Raw genomic sequence first — 19,162 nt, 5'->3', positions numbered from 1 at the left:
TCCGACGGAGTTATAGCCTATCACGAATATAAGTCACTCGACAAGATCATAGACTATTTTTATAATATAAGAGCAAACGAACGTGCTGATTATGCGGCCAATGTCACCCATGGACAATCGTTATCAAACTCTACATCATATTGGAATACAACCTAAAGTGAACAGACTTGTTGCTATCCCCGAGGACTATGTTTGAACGCCTCGTTTAAATGTATCTGCCTTATAACACTACTATTATAACAGAGATAGGTGAGGTGAGATAATATTCTAATGATCGCAGTTTCTGTATAAGTCACATGCGTCTTTATTAGTAGTATATCGATGGTCACATGACATTTTATTTTTAATTCTTTGGCAAATTACGAGTATTATATTTTTACTAAAGATTATTTTTCTGAAGTTACCTTAACCAATTTTATTTACTTGGCCCAATTTTTACTGTATCAATTTACAGTGAGGCGAGACTTTCCAGGTCAAGCAAATATAATGATAAATGGACATCAATCTCCGTTCTGGTTGATTGTGTATATTATGGTTTGTGTTCATACACCCTGATGGGATGAGTAACTGTGGGGCTACGTAGTACGTACGACCATGGGCACCTGAGACAAACTTCTTATATTACAGGGGTCTTACCTGAAGCTGAGTACATTGCCACTCTTGATGACTAAGATTGTCGCCTCCTAAGTAAGTGAACCAGCGTCCACACCATTTACGAAAACCTATGCCCAGCCTTGATACTCGTACATAAAAAATATTCCAACAAATAAGTATAATAAATAGTAGCATATTATATTTATTAATAATAATATAGGAGTAGCAGACATGCATGCAGTTCACCTGATGGTAAGTGGCTACTGCCCCCCATGGACATTTGTAATCAACCCCAGATAGGACTAGATATACGTACCTGAGGTCGGCGATAAATGCGCCGCTACCTCTAAGGACTAAGCTGGAACGCCTCGGAAAATTACACCACACCCTTCAAACCTTAACACAGTTAATATAATACAGCTTAACGCTGCTGTTAAAATATCAATATTGATTAAACAAAATAACCGTTGCTTGGCGATAAAGTCTGAAGTCACGTGGCAATAACAAGTTGTGGACTTCTTGGAAGAAGCCCACTTTTTATAGGACTTATATTCCTATATTATTTTTGCTACCCCGTTATTGTAGTACCTACCATTGTGATTATGGAAGAAAACAAAAGGTCAGTTATTATTTTTACTATCACCAAGCGTTATTTGGGGGCAGAGGGACAAGAGAAGCAATCCCAAACATGGATTTAGTTTCACACTTTCTCCGATGTCATCCAAAATGTAAATTTGCATCCTCTGATTTATGCACGCTAAGGTCCAAAAGTCGCTACATTTAAATGAACTAGTACTCATAGCATACAAAGAAAACTGCATTCATATTAATTATATTCGTCTTTACTATAAAAATACATGTATCTCACTATACTGTATAACTAGATAGATGATTAATGAACTACAGTAACTTTTCGTCCCAGGGTCTAAATATTCAAACGTGTTGTGAAAAACAGTACTACGTATCTCAAAGTTTTGTACCAACTCATGGAAGATAAAACACTCAAACAAAAATTAATTTTCCGCTAGAAATAGCTTTCTTGCGATAAACAAAACAATACCCTTTGTACACAAACATAAATAAGAAAAGTTAGTGATCCGATCTTATTTAGGCCTAGTCTTTAAAAAAAACTATCAAAATATAAAGATATACCTAGGTATATTTTCCGATAGATGTCGACTGTAGTTATGAGTTTTAAGATTTAAACTCTGTTTACCCTTAAAAACCTGTTATGAATTTGCGATTTAAGCAAACGTAGTCTGAATGCCGACAGAGGACTATCAGATATTTGCTGATCAGATATTTGTATTTCTCATGTTCGAAAAATGCAAAACTAGCTATTTTTGCTTGCTTTTAAATCCCTTTAAACCCACAAACTACTCAGTAAATGTTTCGACGCGTATTTAGGTAAAGTTTTAATGCTACGTAATATAAAATAAATTATCCGCGTCAGCAAAGCCGTAACCTAAACTTAGTTCTCTGTTATAAAACAATCTATAAAATACTAATCAACTTGTTCTTTAATAAAATGGAAGCGGAAATTACCTTCTTCGTTCCATGTCATGTAGTTGTATATAAATAGATTTCACGGTGCTTATGGAAATTATTATCATGAGATTTTCTTAACACCCTCAAAACATTCCTATTTTAAAACAATTGTATTGTATCTTTGCTAGCGTTTCTGTAAGGATTTTTATGTAATTATTTTAAAGTTGAGGTTCGACACCCCCACACCTATTTCAGTCTAATAACAGTTGTGGTTAAGCAGTGCTATGTTGCATTCTGAAGAATGTGGTGAGAGAGACATAGGTACTTATCCGAGGCGTTCCAACTCCTCAAGGGTACCCACATCTTTGGCCGGCCTTAGGTGACTCTTTATCTTATCTGGGGCTGATCACTTATCATCATGTGGACTGCAAGCTCGTTTCCTGTTTTAATAGCATTCAGAAAATAGTGGAAATTTCCAAAATTTATGTAAAGTTCGGAAATTCCCTGCAAGAGAAGTATCGAAATTACTTAAGCAATAGCCACGTCGATAATAACCTTTCAGCTAACTTAATTTAATCTTACTTGACATAATTCGGTTTTGGTGAGGTGGTACTGAAATAAGCTTGATACTACCAATTTCTCTACTTAACCTTTACTTAGATTATCATAGCACTCGAATATAAACTAGCTATGGAGTAAAATTATAAATCATGATCGGGAAACGGCATCACTGTCACACCTATTTATTAGGCAGAATAAAAACAGCAAGGTTATGTGCTAATATATTTTAGTTTAAAGGGTGTAATAATGAATATACTTGTACAGGGTGTTCCATCATAGTCTTCAGGGATCCCTTCAGCTTTGGGCGACATCAGGTAGACCTCTAATCTTATATACGGTTATTGAAAGATGTCCATTGGTCAATTACCATCAGGTGGACTGCATGCTTGATTGCTACCTCTAAAAAAAATGAAAAATATTACGTACACGAAGGAAGGAATATTTCATGTTCTTTGTAACTGTTTAATTTTAATAACAAAAATGATGGCCACATTACATGAGTAGGTAGGTACTCAGGTTTGTACGCAATAAAGGAAATTGGACTTTGACGGACATCCATTTCCCGACTGGGAAATTCATCAGGTGAATATTCTTTGTAATATAAATGATGGCACTTTTATCACCTGCCCTTTCTTTTCACGGCAGGATAAGCACTATGGACGCATTGTTGTTCGCAATCAATTTGGAAGTGATGCTTCTCCAGTTACGAATCTTGGGTAAGTAGGTACTTTGGTTGGGTACTTGAGTAATAATATAACTATAGTAAAATAAATATATGATCCCAATATTTGCACAATATTTTTATTTTCATAAGTAATCACTAATCATATAATAGGCGGTGCTTAACGCCCCTCATAAATAAATGATCTATCGATTTTCTTGACTAGCAAAGACCTTGACAATTTCTGCCTAAGTATCAAACTATCAAACTACGGACTATTAAACTGGTAGGCAAAATAATTGGTGCTGATTGGATTGATGTTTGTACTGTTTTGTAGCAAATGCTACTTATTTAGCTTATTTATGAGAATATAATGTGAAGTTTAATATATTTTGTGATTTGCCTATAATATAACTATAATTCTGAAGTATGTCGCAAAAATTCGAGACGTGGTGCCCGCTGCGTAAACTCTTACAATTCCACGACAGTAACGTACTGAGGAATTGCGTGTGTTAAATAGTTCTAACCATGGGTTCTAACTAAAAGTCCAGAACAACATAAACAGTAGCATTTTAAGGCATGTTTTTTTAAGAACTCTCAGGTGTGTACGTTTCCTCGCAATGTTATCCTTCACCATTAAGCAAGTCATAGGAAATCTTGTAATTATTTTCAAATTTTCTATCACACTGGTACCACAAAATAAATTTATTTTGTGAAGGTACCTACATAGATACATCGAACACCCCGATTGAGGAGTCGTGTAAACTTATAAATAAAAAGTTGCCCCCCAGCTGATACTGCTTTTAGCTGATATTGCAGTTTAGGATTTTACATTTATCAGTACGTATTATGTAAGTTTTGTATTTATTACCAGAGCGATCAATAGTAAAGTTTCAAGAGTCGCCCGCTTCTACTTATGCGAAGTCATATATATGGCAAAACAAAATTTAAAAAATATTTTTTATAGATGTATTATGTACCTACTTCTTCGTATTTAAAGTATATACACTCTGTCTTTTAGGTACCAACACTAAATAGTTTGGACAAATAATTTAAATATTCTAGATTTTTGTTGCATTCAGAAACATAGGTATCTTTTCATAATAATAACTTTACTAAATAGGTACTACCTTATAAAATACTACTTAAAGAAAGTCTCATTTAGAATGTAAGTAGACATAGCTACCGCCATATCTACCAAACAATAATATTATATAAATTATAATCTTTTTTTAACCGACTTCAAAAAGGAGGTGGTTATCAGTTCGGCCGGTATCTTTTTTTTTATGTATGTACACGAGTTACTCCGCCTTTAGTGGACCGATTTTAATCATTCTTTTTTTATTCTATAGAGACGATCTGGAAGTTGGTCCCATTTAAATATGGTTAGGATCCATCGATGAGTTCTGGAGATAATGAGGGGAACTCCTCCACCCATGTAAATATTACAGCCATAACTTCGCCGTTTATGAACCTATTTAATGCCTTTAATTTCGTGTGTGTACAAGTACAAGTTGGTCCCATTTGAATATGATGAGGATCAGAGTGGGTTCTGGAGACAAAATATGTAACTCCTCAACCGATGGGTATAATTGAGTTTTTTTTGAAGATATTTGGTGTAGGTTCTAATGAAATTGCAAAACCAGTTTATCATTGACTATTTAAGGGTCTGATAATGTGGCTCGGAGTCAAAATATGTAACTCCTCAACCGATGGGAATAATTGAGTTGTGTTTGAAGATATTTGGTGTAGGTTCTAATGAAATTACAAAGCCAGTTCATCATTGACTAATTAAGGGTCTGATAATGTGGCTCGGAGACAGAATATGTAATTTCTCAACCGATGGGAATAATTGAGTTGTGTTTGAAGATATTTGGTGTAGGTTCTAATGAAATTGCAAAGCCAGTTCATCATTGGCTATTTAGTTAGGTTAGGTTGGAACATATAAGACAATTAGAAATATTAGACACGCTGTTTACATCGTTATCCAACGAAATATATTGAGCGCCGACTTCACAAATATGTACTAAACCAACATTTATTTCAATTATTTTTTACTTTGTAGTGACATAGAAGTCGGTTGTATTTTTTTGTTAAAATGTTTTTTTTTTTGTAAGTGTGAAAACTCTACTTAGTTCGGTTGCAGTGACTGTTGCTGTACATAATTATGTATTTATTTTTTTTTTTTTTTTTTTTTTTTTTTTTTTTTTTTTTTTTTTTTTTTTTTGTTGACGAGGGGGAAACCTCCAAAAGGTACCCGATGCCTTGGGAGCGACACAGGGTTATGTGGGACTCTTACCGCACTAAAACCCCCCCGGTGGCCGTCCTCAGCGCTGCGTAGAGGACTCCGGGATCTCCAAAGGAACGCAACCGGAGTCCTCTTAGCGCATTGCCCCGTCGGGCTCCGCCCAGGTGAGCTTATCGCTCACTGTGACTGTTGCTGTACATAATTATGTATGCCTACTGTCGTATTTATTCTAACATTTTTGAAACAGACAGCGCCATCTACCGTACCATTAAAGTAAAATGTGGCTTGTTTGTAGAAGCCAGCATTGAGCGCTGTAATCAACAGTGGGTGCCGCGTTGCAAAACCCAATCTCTTCAGCGAGAGAAGCTAACTAGAGACCGGTGAGTTAGATATAAAATTGTAGAGATGGCGCTATTTTGTTTGATAAGTATTTTAGCTATTAGTATTAAGTAACGAAAAATAAAATAAGTCAAATATCCTGAATTCATACGAATATGTCTTTTGAATTAAACTGTATGTAGATAAGTGTTTCCGAGAAGGAGAAACCTCTGGGGTCAGCAGATCCTTAGAGGAAACTAATATTATTTTATATTATTTTCAATGGTCTCTGACCTAACAGTTCATTGCATTTAACTACACTAACAATGATGCTTTATGATTATTCACTAGATGCTATTAAGTACCTACTCCGGCAACCCATTACCGGTTTCCTCTCCGAATAAGAAGGACTATTAGGTATTACAAAAGAAAAAACTCGATATTTCAGACAATTTGTGCGAGATGTGATCCGAAGTACATTGGTGGAAGTGGCGGAGGATGGAGAATGGCAGACCTTACAACATGCTGCCGAAATCCTGGAACACTCCTCATCATCGGCAGTTGCACTACGCGCTAGTTATGAAAACTTAAAAATGTTGGTTTGTTAAGTTGGGATCGAACCCGGAACGTCGCCATCGATAAAGTCTATTTATATTCCTTTTGCATTTTGGAGATTTCTATCGTTCCCAAAACATTCTCGTGCTCATAGTTAAGAGAAATTGGGTACCAGACGTGAATATATTGATACGACCTACTTATACAAATATATACACATTTTCATATTTAATCATAATAAATATTAAGATTGTTTGAATTACCTATATAGTGAGTAAATAGGTAAGTTAACGGATATTTTTACCATACACATGCCACTTGTAAACATTTAAATAATTCTCACCAAATACTGCACATAGATGCAATAAAATTGTGCATTTTCCACTTGTCAACTTATTCACGCTTGGTACGGAATTCAAACTTACCTATATTATTTGTGTACTTATATATATCTACTGTACCTAATTGTTTTTGAAATTTTCAGTTCCCTTGAAGCAATATGTAACGAGTTGTTGACTAAGAAATATCAGTGGGCCTTGGAATTTCGAACTTGTGATGAAAAAGTCGCATATCTTCGCGATAAAATAAAGGTAAGAACACAGAATTATTATTTGATATTTGGTCAGTCTTTTTTACCATAGAGTAAGTGTTATAAATATAGGTAGAGTAAATTTATAATATAGCTAGAATACACGAGGTAGCGATCTACCTGATGATGGATATTGGCGCCCATGGACATCTGTAATCAACTTCAGATATGATATTGGCGCCGATGGATATGTAATATGTATAATTAATTAACTTCAGGTAAGATTTGATCTATCTAGGGAGGATTAACTTGGAACGCCTCCAGAGTTGAACCACAAAGCGAACCTTCAATAATTGTGAGTGATGTATGTATTAACTAATTTAATAACTAAACTAACTAAATTTTAAAACTGTTCCATCCTTCATTTTTCAGGATACCGCATTAAACACAAACACCCAGCTGAGTTATGCCGACAAATGGTTGTGCGCACGAGGGGAGTCAATGGAGCTGAGATTTCAGTTCGACTCCGTACTGCCTGCAGGTCCAAATTCTGACTATGAGCATCGCGTTCATAACGAATTACTGCGCGCTTACGAGTTACAAATAAAGGTAAAAAAAATTTAATAACTTTACTTATGTAATCGAAGTACCAGAACTACTAATATTACTTAACTACTACTCATTTTTTTCCTGGTTTTAATCTCATCATTTAGAAGTCTGTCTGAAAATCAGATCCAAACCTTTAATTAACTTAGCATTTACTTTTTTTCGTTTTATTACCATGTTTGTCATGTCACTAATATATTGTTATATTAAATTTAAAGGAACGAGAAGAATCACTAGAACACTGGAAATCACGATACGCGAACGATACAGCAATGATAAATGAACGCTTAAAAGTGCAATGCGAAAAGCTGCGTGAGACCTCAGCTCGACGAACGGAATTACAACAACTGGTAATAATTCTTATGACTTCTCACAGTTGGTGACATGTAAGCCTAGCAGTGATATATTTATAAATTTATTTGGTTACTAGCTCACCCGGCAAACGTTGTGTTGCCATATAAATAAAAAAATGTTAAGGGTGAACAACCCTTATCACTTAGGGGTATGAAATAGATAGTAGCCGATTCTCAGACCTACCGAATATGCATATAAAATTTGGTGAAAATCGGTAAAGCAGTTTCGGAGGAGTTCGGTAACATTGTGACACGAGAATTTTATATATAAGATTAATTTTGCTACTTCGATCCGCAATTGCATCAAGAGTTCTGTCCGATTTATTGTTTAAACGAGTAAGAGCTATTATAAAAAATACATATACCTATTTGAAACATTACAGGTTTCGAAAATTTCAATAGGGAGATCAAAAAGTATAATTTTTAATAAGTTACTATTTTCTATATACTTGATTATTATTGATATTAATATTCCAAGAAACGTCTTACATTATATTATAACAGCAAAAGGGATGTAGGTTCTTTAACAAAAACAATCTTGTCACTACTTTATTGATTTATTTGATAAAACATGGCTACACATGGCAACACCGATTCTACTACATGTAGATACAGATATAAATAGAAGAAAATTTAAATATTTTTTATTAATGTTCCACAAAAAAAATCACTCCTCTCCATCCCGGAAAACTACGACATGAATACTAATAAATTACATAATGACAAAACTCACATTGAGATCGATAAAAAACTACGAGATATATAAGTATCTAAAATATACTCTATATCTCTACCCACTACTACTACTACGTACATGACTAAATTATTAAGAATGACTAGATAAGTGTACAAATATTAAAATTTCTGGATTCGAAAATGTATTTTGTGAATGTAATTCAAATTCTTAATAAATTACGAGATATAGGTATCTAAGAATGACTCCCTATCTCTCTACCAACTACTATTACATGACTAAATTATTAAGAATGACTAAATATGTGTGCATATATTAAACTTCCTGGATTCGCAAATGTATTTTGTGAATGCAATTTAAATTCTTCTTCAAAAATGTTAATGTTTCTTCTTCAAAACTCTTATTACACTCAGACTCTTCCAACTCAAATTGAATAACACATTTTAATGAACATCTATGCATATCTTACAAAATTTGTACATCTGTTCGAACTGAAATCCATTTTAGTACCTTGTTCAATTTTTATTCGATTTACATTTCACACAAGTTTACATATCAGTTCCTACATTATTTCCTTCTTTAAACATAGACTGATGTACTTCTATAATCTATTAGCTAGTATACTATAAGAATGTTGTTGACGAAATATATATTACGAAATGCATTTCCAGTACGAGCTACACCAAGGCGAGATGCGCGCTTGGCTGACGTTCAAGCGGGAGCGCGCGGCGCGGCGGGCGCGCGAGCAGCGGCTGCGCGCCGCCGCCACGCGCGTGCAGGCGTGGTGGCGCGGCGTCATGGTGCGCCGCGCGCTCGGCGCCTACCGCTTCCTCAGAAACGCTAAGACTAAACCCGCTAAGGCTAAACGGAAGTAGTCTGATTCATAATTATACTATTTACATTTCTTTATTTTCTCGATGACAGTTCTTTGTAATGTTGTGACCAAATAAGCAATGATATCGATCGCATATATTTGTTAAATCAAATTTTGATTAAACTAAATAAATAAAGATTACCTGTCGTAATAATTATTTCGTTTCATTGTTGAATACCTACTTATACCTACTTATTTCCGATACCAGTTTCGAAAATTTTAACGAGGTAGGCATTATCAATCAAAAATGTATACGTGTAACATCTTGTAATGAAATATAAGTATATCTTGTAATGAAATATAGTTAATCAATTTGTACAAAAGTATCCGGCAGTAGTTTAGTTTTACATTTTGTAAAAAAAATGGGTCTGTTATTGTGTTACGTTTATCACTACCTGTCCATGAAGTATCCATGTCCATTTTTAACGTAAACAAAACTAAATTACATGGGCGTCGATCTGTCATCGAAAAAATAAAGAAATAGTATAGGTGTCCAAAATGTAAACAACGAAATGTCATTGACAAAATACGATTACAGGTATTGCAAACCTTAATAAATTAATAAGAAACGGAAACTAACAAACTTAACAAAAACAAAAAAAATTAACAACTACACACAATTTAACAAACGCGCTATGTAAACGAGAAAATATTCGAGTGCGACCACGATCACGAAAATGAATAACATCAACTACGAAACTTAAAAATGGCGGCACAAAAAACATTTTGGATTTGTGTTACCATTATCTTATTTTAATTTTCTACCATAAACCTTGTTTTTTTATTATTATTACTATATGGAATTTAATCGAAATAATATAAATATTGGAAAATGTGAATTTTTCTTAATTTATTTAGATTATTATTTTATTATTATATTACTTTAATATCGTCAAAAATAAGAAACTACCATTTGAAACATATTTTCTTGATAGGTTAACACCTATGTTTACATTTTGGACACCTAATTATGAATCGGACTATAATTTTAATATACCATATAACACAGTCGAGCGTGAACTGTTTTGAATAAAAATGCAACATTTAGATCCTTGCCAGTAATCAGAAAACGAGTAACGGGTATTTAATGCAGCCCACGGGTACAGAATAATGCTTTGATTCACGGTAAATTATGCGCTGAGAATGGACAGCACCATTGCTCCTACCAAATACACTCGAGAGGTTTATTTACATCCTCGTACGTCTGTTCGTATGTAAGAGTTATAGTCCATTTTCAGATAATCAAAACTTATCGCATTCATATTTTTTTTTATCTGTTAATTTCAGTTTCAGCTTGAGTGTGTGCACTGCCATAAATGTTAAAGACTAAGATTTTATGATAAAAAAACCATTACCAAACCCAAAAAATTATATATGATAAAGCAACCTGAAAAAGACATTATTTAAGGCCATCCAGATGATTATTGATAGTACTTTTAAGTGTAGATAAAGCTCTGGTTAGAATTTAATGACCATGCTTTGTTAGCCATCTGCAAGGTGTTGTAAATCCATCATCTTTCAGGTATTTATATCTCAGGATTAAGGGTCCTCAATGCCCTATCCACTGCAAATTCATGCTCGGAGCCGCTTTCACTACGTCTCTTAAATTCGCGCACGTAGCGAATGTTCTCCGGAGTGATACCCCTCTTCAAATTTCGTCTAGTCTCTGAAATGTCAGCTCTGAAATAGACGAAATTCACAATTTATTTGACTATGTATTTTTTTTTATATTTGACCCTAACGATTAAGCAGATGTGCTACCTGATGTAAAGTAGTCAACGTCGCCTATGAACATTTGCAACACCAAAGGAGTCGCCAACCGCCAATGCATCGCCTGCTTTGAAGAACTCTTTGTGCACCTTTTTTGAAGAGCCCCATGTCATAGCGAATACGTCAGGAGGAAGTTCATTCCACATAGATTATACATTGGAGCCAAAGAAATAGAAAAATTAAGTAAATATTACCCACTTAAAGATGAAATAACTAGACTGGAAAATACCCACCACCATCATACCAATAATAATAGGAACCACTGGAATAATAGCCAAATGTTTACATAAATATTGCAATAGACTAGACTCAAATATAAACATACACATTATACAGAAACAAGCTGCTATTCACACCAACACTATATTATCAAAAATTTTAGGTAATAATATATTTATTGGAGAAACTGAATCTCCTTCTCCCTGAGAGTGTCAGGGCGGGGGCTTCAGAATTTACCGACCTAAAAAGTCGAGAATGGGAAACTATTCCATACATCCATAATAAGTAATTACTTATTGTAATATATACCTCATTAGCCCCAAATGTTCAGGGATATCCTGTGTAGCTGTAGAACCAGTTGATGTTTGCTGAGTTTCTGTAGAGCTAAAATACAAATTTAATAATCACATATTTACAATAATGTATTTGTGTAAGTCAATTAATATAGTATTATGTCCGAAGCTGCACACATTAATATCATATGCTTAACAAAGAATAGAGCCATTGTTAGCAAATGTAGTGCAAGTTTAAAGTTACAAAAAAGACCTATGTCTTAACATGCAATATTTGGTATATAAAAAAGCATGTTACATATAAGATACCTCGTATTGTTTGTGTTCATGGAGTATGAAGGTTGGTTGATAGGACCTAGGTGCCTCGATGGTACAGCATCTGGTAGTAGTCTTACCAGTGGTTTGTCATACATATCTCTTGCATATTTGTTATAGTCTCGGGGTAAAAAGTGTTCTGTGCACACCTTTGCTGAAAAGAAAAAAATACTTATTAAATAACCAAACATTACAATAAATGTACAGAAAATATAATTTAGAGATAAATGTTGTTCTATACTGTATAACAGTATCAACACAGTGAAGCCTCTTAGAACTATGTGGAACATACTTTTATTTATCTGAAAATGTTACAAAATTGAAATAGAAAACTTTGTTATAACTTAGTGTAGGTTCTAGTGGCCCAGAGCGCGGATTACACATTTGCTGCCTGGAAGATAATTATGTTATAGAAATGTCTTGCAAATTTAAATTTCGGGAATATAAAGCCTTTTTGCCCCAAGGAATCATTCTATAATATAAATTAGCAATATGAAGAAGTTTAGCAACAATCTTACGACCAACCAATACAACATATTAAATACGTTAAGTAATATTGTAAATAATTAATGCACATCATTATTTATTTACAATATTACTTAACGTATTTAATATGTTGTATTTGCCGCCCTATAAACAATGCCGCACGGAGCTACGCCTGTCCCTCTACTATTTTGCTAAACAAAGGAAATTAGAAATAGAAAGGTAGTATGATACCTGTACTCATAATTGTGCCCGGTTTACAATACTTGAGCCATTCATTTGCTACTCTTCTTAATCTAGGAAATGGTAAAAAAGACGGTAGGCGGCCACTAACATATCTGCTATCGCAATCAATTATAGAACAGGTTCGAACCATATTTAATCAATTAACAAAAGATAAAGATTTCGTATTGGAAGCCGCTGTGTTATTTGTTATTTTGACCGACTAAAGTTTGAATCTTGATTTATAACTTCAATTATTATGTTTTATTATCGATTATTGATTTATTAGATTTGACTGTTGACAACAGTGTTGCCAGGTAAAATTTGTAATATAAAAGTGCACTGATTAAAAAAATACAGTAGATCGGCATGAAAATACAGTGAATCATTAAGTCAAATACTTACAGTGTTTTTGCAGTAAATAAAATTACATATTTTTTTTTAAATCACATTGAATTTTAAAAAACATAACTTAGAGAAAGATTGTGAAAGCTTTTTATCTTTTTATCATGATGTTCAAAATATACATAGTAGCAATGGTCGTTGAATCAACGAACTAGTTAAATCAACCGTTGATTCAATTTCAACGAATTAACGTTAACCCAATAGAAATTAACTAGTTAAATTCGTCAACAACGTTGACTTAAGTACAGAATATTTCGTTATTTTCAACATAAATTGTATTTTGTTTATCTCACCAATATGGTTTCCGCAAGGGCCGTTCAGCTGGTGATCTTCTGGTGTACCTCACACACCGGTGGGCGCAAGCCGTTGAGAGTAATGGTGAGGCGTTGGCGGTTAGCCTGGATATCGCAAAGGCCTTTGACCGGGTCTGGCATAGGGCCCTTCTCGCGAAGCTTCCATCTTACGGTCTTCCCGAGAGGTTGTGCACATGGACAGCCAGTTTTCTGTCTGAGCGGCAAATCAAAGTCGTAGTTGACGGGTGCTGCTCAGAAACAAAGCTTGTTAACGCCGGCGTCCCTCAGGGCTCTGTCCTCTCTCCCACACTATTCATTCTGCATATCAATGACATGTTGCAAAAAACTGGCAGCATTCATTGCTATGCAGATGATAGTGCGGGAGATGCTGTGTACACAGGCCGTGCAAATACCTCTCGGACTCTCGTGGAGGAAAGTAGAATCCGACTTGTGTCTGAAATCGAGGACTCTCTGGAGCAAGTCTCGACATGGGGTCGACTTAACCTTGTTGAGTTCAATCCTACGAAGACACAAGTCTGCGCGTTTACCGCTAAAAAAACCCCATTCGTCATAGCGCCACGGTTCCAAGGAATTCCACTCACCATTAATAAAAGTATAGGGATCCTAGGAGTTGACATATCGTGTGATGTGCAGTACCGGGGTAATTTGGACGTTAAGGCGAAGTTGGCGTCAAGAAAGCTGGGCGTCTTGAACAGAGCGAAGCGGTACTTCACTGCGGGGCAACTGCTTTATAAGGCGCAAGTAAGACCCCACATGGAGTACTGCTCACATCTCTGGGCAGGGGCGCCCCAATACCAACTTAACCCACTTGACTCCGTGCAGAAACGCGCAATACGAATCGTCAACGATCCGAGGATCTCCGATCGGCTAGAACCTTTAAGTTTACGGAGGGACATAGGGTTCCCTCTGCGTGTTCTACCGGCTTTATAATGGTGAGTGTTCTGAGGAACTATTTGACCTGGTGCCTACGTCACCATTCCTCCATCGCACCACTCGCCGAAGGATGAAGTTCCATCCACACCAAGTGGACTCGTGGCGGTCCTCCACGGTTCGGTTTGCACGGACGTTCTTGCCATGGACGTGTAAGATGTGGACCGAGGTATTCCCGGAGCGCTATGACATGGGGCTCTTCAAAAAAGGTGCAAAAAGAGCTCTCCTTCAAAGCCGGCGATGCATTGGCGACTCCTCTGGTGATGCAAATGTCCATAGGCGACGTTAACTACTTTCCATCAGGTAGCACGTCTGCTTTATCGTCAGGTTCAAATATAAAAAAAAAAACAAACTTACGAACACCTCCGAAAAGTATGTCTACTTTTCGGATATATATATATATATATATATATATATATATATATATATATATATATTTAAATCCCGGTATCATTTCTGCGTCCTTCCAAAGACCAGCATTTCTGCGTCATCTATTTATTTTCTCTTTTTTGCTTATAGTTGCTGTGTATATTCTTTAATACATTACATAGATGACATTACTCACAATTACTTAGACATAACTGACAAAAATGACATTATACACATTTTTCATTTCGCCCTCCATATTACATCCAAATACTCCGCCGCCAATGTTGCCTCCATTAGAGGTCAATGCTTCGAAAATGTAGGTATACAGCCAAAGTGTCCTTGAAGAACTACCTAAGTACGTACGAAATAAACTCCGGTAAAATTTTTAGGGAACGGATGTTTGAAAACTTGTATATTGTCTTTATTCATTAGAGGCATCCCTTAAAAACAGACGACCTCTTTGTTATTAGGAATGTCTAAACATTTACTTTCCATCTTCAGTTTTTTGTTTTAATTTTTAATAGGGAATATGCATGTGATTTAGATTTTCTTGTTATTTTTTTTCCTCGGTACTTTATGGTCCTGAAGTGACATCTCAACAATTTTTTTTTATTTATTTCGTATAAAATTGATTAAAACTTTAATCAAAAATCGTAAATTATGCGAGCGAAATTCAAATTTGCAAAACGCATTGCCATTGGTCGAATCGAAACATGACGTCACGCACGGCGGCGTCGATATTCATACTGTTTGAGATAAAAAATGTTTTTATTAAGATTCCTGCAGTGTTTACTATTACCTAGTGCGATTTTTCTATATAAGAAATAATCAAGAATAATGATTGAAACTAGTTTTGTCAAAGCACAATCGGACTATTTACCAAAAACATGCAAAAATGGATAAACGAGTTTTTATGCTTAGGTCAATTCAGAAATATTTAACTGATCATAACTTAAATGTTGTTAACATTCGCCTATCTTAATCTTTATAATATTCTAATAGATTTTAATGCATTTTGTGTGTTTCAAATGATAGTGTATCATATAGATGTCAATAAGTACCAAACAAAGTAGATGATGAATGCAATATTTTAAAATTATTTACCTAAAATTATTGTTTGTTACAGTAAATGCAAATGTTAATGCGATTTTAGAGATACTTTATCTGTTTCCTATCTTACACCATCTTTTTCGTATTTTCACATATTTTGACACAGAAAAAAAAAACACAATGTAATTTGTTTATAGTAGTGTTTATGTACAATTACTCTAGGAAACATCTATAAAGTGGTTATTTAGCCTTTCTCGTGATGTAAATAGCGATGTAGCCTGAAAACTTTAAATAATAATATTATGTGCATATAGCTAGCAACAAAAAACACGTTCCGTGACGTCATTCAAAGAGCGGGAAAAATTGCGGCGTTCAAACCTGTCAAATTGTACCGATACATTAAATAATTTAAAAAAAAATATTTGAAACACTAATAACATTGTTTATATTTTTTACTACATTAAGGCGAAGTGATAAGTTTAAAATAATAAAATAAAAAAAATAACAAAAAAATAAAACCGACTTCTATGTCACTACAAAGTAAAAGATAATTGAATTATTTCAATTATCTTTTCTCTCAATATATTTCGTTGGATAATGATGTAAACAGCGTGTCTAATATGAGCGCCGACTTCAGAAATATGAACAAAACCAACATTTATTTCATTTATTTTTTACTTTTTAGTGACATAGAAGTCGGTTGTATTTTTTTGTTAAGATTTTTTTCACCCTTTTTAGTGATTATATTCTAACATTTATATTAATACAATATAAAATTGTATTAACGTGATCATGAAAGTAACCTCTGAGTTTACATTGATCGGAACCGCCCGCTCGCAGGGCGCTGCCGCGCCCTGCTCGCTTAGTTTTATATTGTCTTATATATTCCAACCTAACCTAATTAAATAGTCAATGATGAACTGGCTTTGCAATTTCATTCAAACCTACCCCTAATATCTTCAAATACAACTCAATTATTCCCATCGGTTGAGGAGTTACATATTTTGTCTCCGAGCCACATTATCAGACCCTTAAATAGTCAATGATGAACTGGCTTTGCAATTTCATTAGAACCTACACCAAATATCTTCAAACAAAACTCAATTATACCCATCCGTTAAGGAGTTACATATTTTGTCTCCAGAACCCACTCTGATCCTCATCATAATTAAATGGGACCAACTTTAGCAATTGTCCACACAGGAAATTAAAGGCATTAAAATAGGTTCATAAACGGCGAAGTTATGGCTGTTATATTTACATGGGTGGAAGAGTTCCCCTCATTTTCTCTAGAATCCATCGATGGATCCTAACCATATTTAAATGGGACCAACTTCCAGCTCGTCTCTATACAATAAAAAAAGAATTATTAAAATCGGTCCACTAACGGCGGAGTAATTTGTGTACATACATAAAAAAAAAGATACCGGCCGAATTGATAACCACCTCCTTTTTGAAGTCGGTTAAAAATGTGCATATTCCCTATTGATAATTGAAGGATGAGTGCTAGATCAGAGCGATCCCGGGGTCGTAGCTCTTTTGTCGATAGTCTCTGGAGTATGCAGCGATACTGAAACATCTTTGAGTAACGACAGTTATAGCGAGTCAGAGCTCTTGACTGGTAAGAATTCGATGTCACCAGGAAAGTTCAGCTTGGTGGATTCAGACATGACGAATTCAGAAAGTAGTGACTCAGAAATTATTTTTCACTATTTTATAAAGTGCGCTCTTTGGGGAAGACATAACAGCATCCCTAATTATAATTACTGCGAAAAGTGTTTCAAGATTAGAAAATATTTCCATTCAAATTTTAACCGAAAGAACAAAAACTGTAAAACCAAAGATTTCAGTAATCAGAATCATGGGAAGACAGAATATAGTACTGCTACTGATGAAGACACAAACTCATATAAGCATCATATGCTATCGCGCAAACGCAGCGCCGTAGAACCTATTATAAAGCAACCATTGAAAAAACATGCTAACCAAGATTTTAATGTTGCGTAGTACTTAATAAAAGGACATTTCATAATATACTGAAAATCTTGATGTTCGGTTGGTCTTGTGGTATTTCAAGTGGACATGACCGACTTTAATGCTTTAGGTGCCTGAATATACTTGCGAATAAATTTAATATAATTTATTATTTATTCTAGCTCATAAAGGCTCTTTTGTTTATATTTACTGCACTTGTGAAAAAAACAATAAAAAAAACTACAAACATCTAAAATTGCGCGAACGAACTTCATCTTATTTTTTTGTTTGTTTAGGTTGCTATTAATTAGTAATTATAATATTGTTTTTTATGAAATGCGAAACAAATACACGTTTCGCAGAAGTGCCTAAATACCTACGAAATTAATTGATAATTTATTTCTGTTATGAAGATTATACTTTCCATCGAGACATAGATTCCTAGCAAAGAGGCACCGTTAAGGAGCACAGGTGAGAATAACCGGTTAGAACCAGTTTATCCATAAAATCCTTAGGACGCGGAACAGTCGTTCAGATGGTTCAAAATATACGTTTAAGGGGTGAGGTACAGAGGGGCGAAGATATACGCAGGCGCATCCAGCGCCTCCAACGAGGTGCGGCTGAGTTGCGAATTAAAATTTCACTCTTAGAACAAAAGTGCGTCCGAACAAAAATTTAAATTTAGTAGCATAGATGTCAGCACAGTACGTTACCAAAAACTCACGGCGATTGCAAAACTGCGTCCGTATACGGAAGCAGAAACGCGGTGGACGCAACATTAAATGATAAGTTGGCAATAGAAGGACGCAGGAATGTTTGTGGGATGTATATATATATATATATATATATATATTTCTAGTTCTAGTTCTGTTCTATTTCTAGTTTCCCTTACCACATCCTTCAAACTAGACAGCAGCCCTTAACACGGCTGTTATGAGGCAGAAATATGATGCGTATTTACGTTATTAGAACTCAAATCAGAGCACAGACTATAGAATAGTTTGAGTAGAGCAAAGTGCGTTATGTTTTAAGAGTACCACAAAATAAAAACCTATATTTTGTCCCATCTTATCCCATCCAGGATCGTCAGGAATCAGGATAAACGATTTCCTTATGCGATTATAGCGTGGTTTTTAGTTTTTAAACTATAATTATTTTTAACATTAACATAAATTACAGTATTTTGAGTTATTATTAAATAAAACTAAAAAATGATACTCCAAAATATAATTTATATAATATATACCTCTAAGTTGGCTACACTATTATATTTATGTCACTGTTATGTTGCTAACTAGCTGTCACTGTCACTTAACCGGCAAGGTGCTACGGCCGGC

General features: G+C 34.8%; 2 protein-coding genes across 2 annotated transcripts; one reads left to right on the top strand and one right to left on the bottom strand.

Annotated features, from left to right (window-relative positions):
- Window positions 1-3,298: 3,298 nt before the first annotated feature.
- Window positions 3,299-9,664, top strand: LOC140747607 (dynein regulatory complex protein 9). Its single transcript, XM_073080164.1, has 6 exons — window positions 3,299-3,359; window positions 6,288-6,465; window positions 6,910-7,015; window positions 7,387-7,563; window positions 7,779-7,910; window positions 9,279-9,664. Exons 1-6 carry the CDS (start codon window positions 3,299-3,301, stop codon window positions 9,480-9,482), a joined length of 858 nt encoding a protein of 285 aa, XP_072936265.1. The 3' UTR covers window positions 9,483-9,664.
- Window positions 9,665-9,906: 242 nt separating this feature from the next.
- LOC140747422 (uncharacterized) lies at window positions 9,907-13,090 on the bottom strand. The gene is made up of 4 exons (XM_073079863.1): window positions 12,796-13,090; window positions 12,073-12,232; window positions 11,780-11,854; window positions 9,907-11,161 (listed from the first exon to the last, which is right to left on the bottom strand). Exons 1-4 carry the CDS (start codon window positions 12,935-12,937, stop codon window positions 11,008-11,010), a joined length of 531 nt encoding a protein of 176 aa, XP_072935964.1. The 5' UTR covers window positions 12,938-13,090; the 3' UTR covers window positions 9,907-11,007.
- Between the last annotated feature and the right edge of the window lie 6,072 nt (window positions 13,091-19,162).

Source organism: Epargyreus clarus, unplaced genomic scaffold (genome assembly GCF_041222505.1).
Source record: "Epargyreus clarus isolate Ecla_fem2 unplaced genomic scaffold, WU_Ecla_fem_2.2 ptg000014l, whole genome shotgun sequence".
NCBI lineage: Eukaryota > Metazoa > Arthropoda > Insecta > Lepidoptera > Hesperiidae > Epargyreus > Epargyreus clarus.
This window is presented reverse-complemented; position numbering and strand designations above follow the sequence as displayed.